A 10,500-nucleotide genomic window follows, 5' to 3' on the forward strand; every position below is an offset into this window, starting at 1 on the left:
CATTAAATAAGAAATGTTATAATTCATATTTATGTAAAATTAAGAAGAATTTAATTAACAATCCTAAATCATTTTATGGTTTCGTAAATTCAAAGCGTAAGGTACATGGTTTTCCCTCCGCTATACATTATCGCAACACTGTGTCTAGCGACAGCCAACTCATTGCCAACATGTTTGCCCAGTTCTTTAGGTCCAATTATTCTGTAGACTTCCCTATAAGTGGAGACCATCCGTACGAGCTTTGTCCAATCAACTCTGTTTATATTCCAGTAATATCTTCCGATGAAGTTTTACACTATTTAAAAACCTTAAAAGCGTCATTTAGGCCTGGACCTGATCATATTCCGACCTGTTTTCTTAAAAACTGCGCTGAGAACATCTGCGAGCCTTTAACAACCCTATTCAATTTGTCACTTAAACATGGCGTTTTTCCGTCAGCCTGGAAGGAGTCTTTGATAATACCACTTCACAAAAACGGCTGCAGGTCCTCTATAGAAAACTATCGAGCATAGCGAAGCTCTCCGCTATCCCCAAATTATTCGAAGCAATTATTGTTAATCAGCTGACATATTCTATATCTTCTTCAATTTCACAATCTCAGCACGGGTTTTCTAAAGGAAAATCTAGTATCACTAATTTATTGGAGTTTACAACTTAAACGGTTTTAGAGAAAATGCTCATACCGACGTAATATACACCGATATCAGTAAAGCCTTTGACAAATTATGTCACTCGTTATCCGTAAACTCGACCTAATCGGCTTTCAGCCCAGTCTTCTTTAATGGATCTCTTCTTACCTCTCTGATAGAACACAAAGAGTTATTGTTAATAATTGTTCTTCCAACATCATTAAAGTTTCTTCAGGAGTTCCTCAGGGAAGCCACCTTGGTCCGATTCTGTTCCTGATATTCATTAATGATATTTCTTCTATAATAAAACATTCAAAAATTTTAATGTATGCCGATGATGTGAAACTTTTTAAAACATTGTCCTCTATCGAAGAAAGGTCTTTGTTACAAGCGGATCTGAACAACGTGGTTAGTTGGTGTAATACAAACTATATGCCACTAAACCTTCAAAAATGTAAAGTTATGTGTTTCTCTCGGAGGGCTGTTCAACCAGCTGTTTATTCAATATCAAATTATAATCTGGAGCAGGTATCCAATTTTGTCGATCTTGGTATCACAATGGATTCCAAACTCACTTTCAACTAGCATATTAATGTTACAGTCAATAAAGCCAAAGGCGTTTTTGCATTTGTAAGGCGATGGTCAAAAGAGTTCAAAGATCCTTATGTTACAAAAGCTCTTTTTACCAGTTTAGTTAGACCTATACTAGAATGTACTAGAATACGGATCTATTGTTTGGAATCCCCGCTACCAGAAAGGATTGAATCAATTCAAAAACAATTCTTGCTTTTTGCATTGCTTTGCATTGCGTAATTTTAACTGGGATTCAGATTACAATCTCCCCCCTTACACAAGTCGTCTAAAGCTCATAAATTTGTCTACACTCACAAGTCGTAGAGAAATGCTAGGTATAATATTTATCGTAAAATTAGTGACATGCTTGATTAATAGCCCGGCCCTTCTGGCTAAGGGAAATTTTAATGTGCCCTCTCGAGTGTCAAGACACTTTCGACCTCTGTTTTTGAAGCCATGCAAAACTAATTTTCAACTAAACGAATCATTCCGTTGTTTATGTCGAGATTTTGACTCTCATTCCAGCACGTTTGATATATCGGACTCGATTTTTACTATAAAGAAAACTATCATTTCCACTCTCAATAATTGAAATACTATCTTTAGCATATCCAATCAGCTGATGAATTTGATTCTGTAGCTGAATAGTTTTAGATCTCGACACTTAACAAACTCCTGTTTCCACTCCTCGGCACCAAAAAACTAAAAAAAAAAGGTTCCGTACGTCATGCGGACTGCGCCCCTCGTGTCGGTTGGGCGGGAATGGAGGGTAAAAAGCCATAATTTCAAGAACCATTTATATGTTTTACTTCATACTGAGTTGCATGAAACAAGCGTGTGGACAAATCCCGTGTTTAAATGTACTCTTAACACGATCCAACAACTCTTAACTCGCATTTAGAGTGTGATTTATGGTAGCACGGTTAAAAGTTTCAATTCGATTAAAGAATGCGTTTACATGTGTGTATACAAATAACATGGTTATACTTAAAACGAATGGAAGCATCATATAAACATGGTAAGAGTTGACTATAGCAACCAATCATAAGCCGCTTACTTAAGAAAGACAACGCATCTCCGCGACAAATACGTCATCTCGACTTTAGCGCGTAATATATCATCTGATGACGTTATTGACTACGACGAGATGCTAAACAACAACTAAACTGGCTTCAGCAAATGCTAAAGACAGACAAAACCTCCTTATATTTTAAATAAATCAAATTACCATCGACGGAAACTTCTATGATGTGTTATGTATCCGGAAGCGCAGCACGACCATATGTGCCACCGGAACAACGAGAGAGAGTTATAGCGAAATTTCATAACCTCGCACATCCGGATATGAAAGCAACAGCACGACTCGTTAAACAACAGTAGGGGTATTCTCGAAGTCCTGCACGATGATGCACGGATTGCACGGAATGCAAAAATACTAAGAGTACGAGACCACCCCATTGCAAAGTGGTAGCATGCATAGGTAGCAAGCAGCGAAATTAAATCAAATATAATAACAAGATACAGGAAAAAAGGAAGTGGGAGAGATGAGAGGAATGAGAGAAATACGTAGCAATTCCAACAACAAAGCAGCTAGCACAGAGTCGAATTTATCTTGCTTTGCTTTTTTGCAAAATATGTACATGGGTTTAGACGTTGCGTACTTTGCGGCGGTAGGAAATGCTGCTTCCAATGTATTTTGTTGTTGGGTGCTTGCAAGTTATGCAATACGTGCAATCAGTGCACCGTTCAAGGGCTTCGCAAGACATCGAGAATACCCCTAGTTTTTTTTTGAGATGCTTGGAAGCAGACGAGAGTAAATTCGTACTAGTTCCACCACTCGAAAAGTACTGCCTGCCATATAAACATCGACCTTATCGGGCCTTTTCTTACATCCAATGGTTACAAGTATTGCTTAACCATAACCGACCGCTTTTCTAGATAACCAAAAGCAACCCCTCCGGAAGACGCCAACGCAGATACAGTGGCCCCAGCACTGTTAAATAGTTGGATTAAGAATTTCTGTGTACCATTGTGGATCTCTACTGGTCAAGGTCGACAGTTCGGGTCAACGCTTTTCCAAGAACTCTCTCGGGTGCAAGGCATTCAACATTTACGGACGACAGCGTACCACCCGCAAGCGAATGGTATGATTAAGTGGTTCCATCGGGCAATTAAGGCCTCAATTATGTGCAACCATTCTGCCAACTGGTCATATCAACTTCCATTGATCTTCTGGGTCTACGATCTGTTTGTAAGCCAGACATCAAAGCGGTGCCTGCTTAACTCGTCTATGGCACTTCCATCAGACTTCCAGGTGACATGTGTGAGACACGTGAAAGCACATCACAATCTGAGTTTGCTCAGAAATTGCTGAATTACATGCATGAGCTCCAACTCACGAGTACATCTCATCGCGACAATGGATTTCCGTTTATGTTGCCAGGGTTTTCAACAGCTACCATGTTTTTGTGCGCAACGACGCAGTAAAGCCCATACCACCAAACAACGGCACTTACGAAGTTTAATGTCGAGCTTCAAAAACCTACGTGCTCAAGATCAACAACAAATCTGTCACGGTTTCCATAGATCGCATCACACTAACCTTTATTAGCCACTCTCCAGAAGAAGCGCAAAATCCAATGCAACTCGTACCAGCATCAGGGGCTATACATCCGAGACTGATTCGGAAGAGAAACCACCTACTTCCACAAATTTAAAGACAAGGCTGAGACGACCAGTCAGACTTCCACCACGCTACGCTCTTTAGAAGTCTGGAGGGAGTATTGGAGCAACACCAAATCCATCAAGACACAAATGCATCTCTGCTTTATTTGTTTGGCTTTGTTCCTTCTTGCTCTCTTGCTTTTTACTTTTTGAATCATGCGATATGAACGCGTGTTCAGTGGTATTTTGATATATATACATATATGTATGTAATTTTTATAACTTAATAATTATAAAAGATTGGCGCTTACACATACACATACACATTTTTGGTCGAGCTTCTTTTGCGATTTGTGGCGTGCGCCTTGATGTTATCACACAAAGGGGAGGGACCTACAGCATTACGCCTACTCCGAACGACGATTGTATTTTTATGGTAAGCCGTTTTTCATGGCAGAAATACACTCGGAGGTTCCCCATTGCCTGCCGAGGGGCGACCGCTATTGTAGGTTTTTTTTTTTTTTTTTTTTTTGATGTTGGGTTAAACCGGGCTTGAACTCAGGACCTGCGGTAAGGTAACACGCACTGCTCATTTTTATAACTTGTTCGTTTTAATAATAAGATAAATATTGTTTCAGATTATTTAGAATAAAATAAAGCGTAATCGTTAGTGGAACTAAACGAAGAAATTTTCTTTTAGCAGAACCGGTTGATTGATATTAGGAAAGTATTTCGCAAGTTTTTACATCAATTGTTAGATTTCTCAACTAATCAACCTAAGTATTAGAAAATTTGGCTGAAGGATATGTTCTAGTACACAGTTTAAGAGCAAAAATTTCCATTTTTAAAAAGTAAGCTAGACTGGAAAAAATTAGATGTCGCAAAATAAAAATAGTATAAGTATTATTGAAGAAGATGAAAGACCAAGTGTAAAAATTTAAAAAGGGTGCATCCATACAATCATATCACTTCGTGTTAAAAACGATGGGTACAAAATGTTATGGTACAGTATTCTACTTATACATATTCAAAATTCTTGTTAAAGCTCTGTCTTGTAAAATTATATTTTTATAAAATTCTTTATTGGGAAATTCTACATTAAAAAATTTTAAACCCGCCAAATGTACTTTTTCACATTAATTCTACTGAAATGCCGCAAAAATTCCGCAGTAAAAAATTTTATATTACATTTGATTTGCAAGTAATTAACAACGGATTATACAAATTTTATTCATTCAACGCATGATGTAGGAAGAGTCGCCCAAATTTTCGCTGTAATTTACAATGTACACTAAAATAAATGTATTTCGTATCTTTTATGTAGTGAATAAAGCATTTTGCATTATTTCTTCACATTTGATTATGATAGACGGTCCCGGAAACTACAGAGCACACAGCAAAAGATTCCGTTGCCAACTGGAGGTTTACCGGTAAACTGCTGTGGACCAGCTGGATCACCAGGACCGTTAGGCTCTATCGCCACTTTAGCGGCATTTAATAACCACAAGGTAAGTCCATTTAAAAATATGTAAAATGAATAGGAGTGAAACAAGAATACTTATTAAACACTTATTATATTTCTATTAAACGTGAAATATGTTAAGTAATTTTATAAATCTTATAAGAGTTAAAAATATTTTTAGGGGATCAAAAATATTTTACCATTATGTCGAGCCCTATTTTCAGTTCAACAAAGAATAATAACGCGATCTCTTCCGGGGATGCAACAAATTCCTTAATATTCAACAGAAATTAAAAAAATTATCGTTGAAAACCGCTATTTTCGTTACATTTAAGTTGAACTTTTGCTTAATAAAATGATTAAAAAAAGTGTAACACTTGAATGCATTATTACCTTCTGCATGCGGATCCATCAATCCTTTTTAAGAATACAATGCAGAAATCAAAATATTACCTTAAAACCGTCACGATCTTTCTAGAGAGCGAAAATTAATTTATAACCAGCGTTAGAATACTCTGTTTCCGGTCAACGGTGAGAGTTCGTAGTGCAAGTTAGAAAAGTGAGAGGGACTGGGAAATGTTACTTGGAATATTCTCTATCGAACGTGACTAATTTTTTAAGTTTCCTTCAAAATTTTGTCAAATTGGTTTATGGCCGCCTAAATCGTTCAAATATCCCTATGTGGGACGTGACAAAAACAGAAGTGGTTTTCATGTAAAAATAATTAAAACTCTGCGAATCCTGTGAGATTTTCCTTTCTTAAAATAAAGATTTCCTTTCCTTAAATAAAGGCAAATCACAGACCCTTTCAACCAATTCATATTTAAGATACCCTTTGCTAGAAACCCGGGAATGAATTTTGTTCACTCAGCTTGTTCCACACGACGCACTGTGCGATGTGAGAAATACAAAACCGATTCGAAAACAAATTCGAGTCGATATCCTCTTGTTTTGAATTTCAGAGCGTATTGAAATGTGGTCTATGCATACGTTTTGAATCACAGCGAATAAACAAAGTATATGTTGGAATGACGAATTAATTTTCATTCATCATCTAAAATTTCAAATAATGAATAAATTTGTATTCACCATTCTAGTAATTTCGAATGATGAATAAGTTTTTATTCATACATCCTTCATCACGAAATTTCAAATAACAAATACATTTTTATTAGTAATTTCGAATGAAGAACAAATTTGTATTCTACCTGGTACGATTATCAAGAAAGAATAACTTAATAATAAATGAAAAATTATTCATTAAAGCTGGGTTATGCAAGACTTATAGCATTTTCTTTTCTCGAAAAAAGGCTGCACTTATTCTACCTTGTGTTAGCGCTGTCAAATTTTCATGTTCTTTTCTCAGCCCTTTCACAAGGCGTCGTGTTGTTTTCTCAGCAGATTGCGCTCTGATCCGGCAAAAGTGCTGCCTTTTCTGGCCTCAAATAAACGTGAGGGTGACAGTTACACGGTTGATTTTCAATATAAGAAATAAGTGTTTTGCTTTAAAATTACTAAACACTTACAGGCCAAGTGAATAATTCAGCTTTATTAAGTTCTATAAATAAATTGTGATGGAGTAGTACACTGAGGGAAATAATGCATAGTAAAAATTAATACTTTATGTTTGATTATCGTTTAAAAATGTTCGAGTTTAAAAATAATATTTTCATACAAAATTTATTACGCACGTATTTGACTGTTCACATCTGAGTATACATATATATGAGTGTACATACGCACCCCAAGCATGTAGAGCGCCGCTCTGAGAGCGGTGACAATACACGCATTCATACATAGTACATGTTTATCCGTACAAATCGCGTGCTGTGGTGTTGATGGATATTCAACATTTGAAAGTAAATTTATATGCCTGCGTGTAGCGGAGTGCGCAAAGATGCATGCCACAATTTGTTGATATCCAGAGATGGTCAGGGTTCATATTCCACTGCAGGCAACATGCAAGTTAAATAGTTTTTTTTTTAGTTTTTGTCGTGATTATTCACTTCACTTTTTCAGAACGAACGCGGTCATTTTAATATGCGCGTAATTGAATTGAATATTTACCAATATACAGTACTTTCGTCGACGTTTATAGTAAGATCAATTANACATACGCACCCCAAGCATGTAGAGCGCCGCTCTGAGAGCGGTGACAATACACGCATTCATACATAGTACATGTTTATCCGTACAAATCGCGTGCTGTGGTGTTGATGGATATTCAACATTTGAAAGTAAATTTATATGCCTGCGTGTAGCGGAGTGCGCAAAGATGCATGCCACAATTTGTTGATATCCAGAGATGGTCAGGGTTCATATTCCACTGCAGGCAACATGCAAGTTAAATAGTTTTTTTTTTAGTTTTTGTCGTGATTATTCACTTCACTTTTTCAGAACGAACGCGGTCATTTTAATATGCGCGTAATTGAATTGAATATTTACCAATATACAGTACTTTCGTCGACGTTTATAGTAAGATCAATTACGTTTCTATTTGATTTTAATATTTTTTTCCCTGTTTCATTCTCATATAAAGAACGCAACATTTTCTGAAGTTTCAGGGCAGTTGACTTGACTTGACTTACCTAGAAACTTAAAAAGCGATTACTCAGCGTGTCACCTATTACCTTTTCTCTTTGTTGTGTTTCTCAGCACTTGTATTTGTACACGTAGAATTGTAAACTTTTAATTTGTTTGGTTTGAATATAGCAAAAAATTACAATTAAAATAAATGTATTTACGCGTTCAAATTGTGACTCTTTTAATTTCATTTTCTGTCCTTATTTGAAAGTTTGTTTTTCGATTGCCAGATGAATTACATTTATACAAAAAATTATATTTGTGGGGCATATTTGTAGTGATTTTATTAAAAAATGAAATGGCAGCATGATTCTCTCATGGCTCTCTTTACACTTAGAAATTAAAGTTAAAAATCAAAAATCTATAGTTCTTCAAGTTTCTAAGTGAAGTTGTTTTTGGGTAAGATATTTAATTTTCAAGTCAAGTCAAGCCTAAGGCCGAGGCCACGCAATGAGCGGCAAAGCGGCGAGCGGCTTAATTAAAACATATGAAACACTATTGAGTGGCCATGCTCTGAGCGGCATTTCTGAGCGGCTGAGCGGCATTTTTGTATAGCGCCGCTCAGCCGCTTGCCGCTTTGCCGCTCATTGCGTGGCCTCGACCCAAGTCTTCCATAACCGGGCTTTTATTCGGAATTACTTAAATGATAAATAAAAATTACTCATCATTCCAAATTATTTCAATGGTGAATAAAAATTTATTATTCATTCCAAATTACATAAATAAAGAACAAAAACTTATTTTTCATTCGAAATTACTTAAATGGCGAATAAAAATGTATTCGTTATATGAAATTTCATGATAATGAATTAAAATTTATTCGGTATTTGAAATTACTTGAATACAAATTTATTCTTCATCCGAAATTACTTGAATTAAGAATAAAAATATATTCCTCATTTCGAAAGTTCATGATGATGAAGGGCAACTTATTCGTGATTCGAAATTACTTGAATGATGAATGAAAATGTATTCTTTATTTTATTCAATTATTCATTTTCCTGATTTTGCCCATCCCTGATATACACACACACCTTTACTTATCAAATGACAGTGTACTTATTACTGCAGGAATGGGATCAAGTATCTGCGTATAGCGGCCGATCTATACCCCGACCACGCATTTATCCAGCGGATAATCAAGACGACATGAACAACCATTTTTCTGGCTTACCAGGAAAGAGTGGAAACACAAGGTAAACATGTCTTTCATAACATTTTAACAAACGATATATTTTAATAATGCTTGCACGACTACATCGCATTGACGGTTTCGTCATACAATAAACAAAAAATGTGACATTTCAAACCAATTCTTTGAAATAGGACATTATTTCTAATTCGAAACCACTTATATATGCTAATTAAAGCGTAGCGGGGTACAAAACTGCATACTTAGAATCTAATTAAAAACTCGAAATTTTTACGCAATTCGTTTAATTTTGTTTTTTAATTGCATAAATGTTTAAGGCAGTGTCACTCGATTGGTACATTTGTACAGATTTGTAAACTTTTATATTGGGCTATTGTAGTCAAAAGCTTGGTACAATACAGCAATCTTATATCAAAAAATTTCAACAAATTATCTTTCGTGATTGAGATAAAGAAAAATACTTCGGTATTCACACAATTGGGATACGATTTGCACCAAATTTCGGCAAATTCCCAATCGTGTAACACTGTCTTAAAACTTGTATTTATATGGATGTTGGTAAAGAATGGACTATAAAAAAACTAACCAAAATTAAAAAACAACAAAAATAATAGTTTAAAACTTGTCAAAATGTGGTGCGGCTATAATTTTGTCGACTACTGGACATAAGTTCGATATGAATACTCGGCCGTGCTATCATAGTAGCACAATGCCACTAATATTTGATTTACAAAGAAAATACCGGCAGAAATTTTAAAATTGTAACCCTTTTTGTGTGAAATATTTTATTTTTATCAGTATTTTTCTTTTAATCAATCTATGTGGAAATAAAAATGAAAATAAAAAAATATTTTGTTATTCCAATGGAACTTTATTTTTTTAACAGGTGGCAACCCTCTACATGTAGTTAACAAATAAACCCTTTTCATACACATTTCGATTGATACCCATCTCTTAATAATTCATTTAACTTAATAAAAAATTTTAATTTCATTTTTTAACAGGTGGCAACTCTTTAAGAAAAAATAAACCTCTAATGTCTACAGGTCAAGCTTTTTAATCTGACACTTAATTATTGAATATAGAACGAATAGTACAGATCTGATGGAACTGACAAAAAATGCAAATGCATTAGCAAAAACGCATTACTTCAAAAAGTGCAAAAAATTAGCAGGTTGTTATTTCTTCTTTCGAAAAATAAAAATCTATTTTATTTAATAAAATAATAAAAAGTAACATATTTTTACATCTAGTTTTTATTCATTCCATTAAAATGTACCATTTTTTAAATTTTGATAAAAAAAAATGTTTTTCTGGAATACCGCAGGGACACCCAGTTTTTAATTTTATTCCAAAATTTTTAATCCTGTAGCTCTCTACTATGTATATAGAAATAAAAAAAAAACGTCAACCATCATTTTATTTCAAATAATGTA

General features: G+C 35.0%; 1 protein-coding gene across 1 annotated transcript in view; it reads left to right on the forward strand.

Moving 5' to 3' along the window:
- haf (leucine-rich repeat and fibronectin type-III domain-containing protein hattifattener) overlaps positions 1-9,101 on the forward strand; it is a 70,232-nt gene extending 61,131 nt beyond the window's left edge. The window contains exons 4-5 of the mRNA XM_017613544.1: positions 5,236-5,374; positions 8,966-9,101. Coding sequence (XP_017469033.1) covers positions 5,236-5,374; positions 8,966-9,064 — 238 coding nt within the window. The 3' untranslated portion in view covers positions 9,065-9,101. The remainder of the gene's footprint in view (positions 1-5,235; positions 5,375-8,965) is intronic.
- The last annotated feature ends 1,399 nt before the right edge of the window (positions 9,102-10,500 follow it).

Source organism: Rhagoletis zephyria, unplaced genomic scaffold, assembly GCF_001687245.7.
Source record: "Rhagoletis zephyria isolate East Lansing unplaced genomic scaffold, Rhagoletis_zephyria_1.1 Rzeph_scaffold_00679, whole genome shotgun sequence".
Taxonomy (NCBI): domain Eukaryota; kingdom Metazoa; phylum Arthropoda; class Insecta; order Diptera; family Tephritidae; genus Rhagoletis; species Rhagoletis zephyria.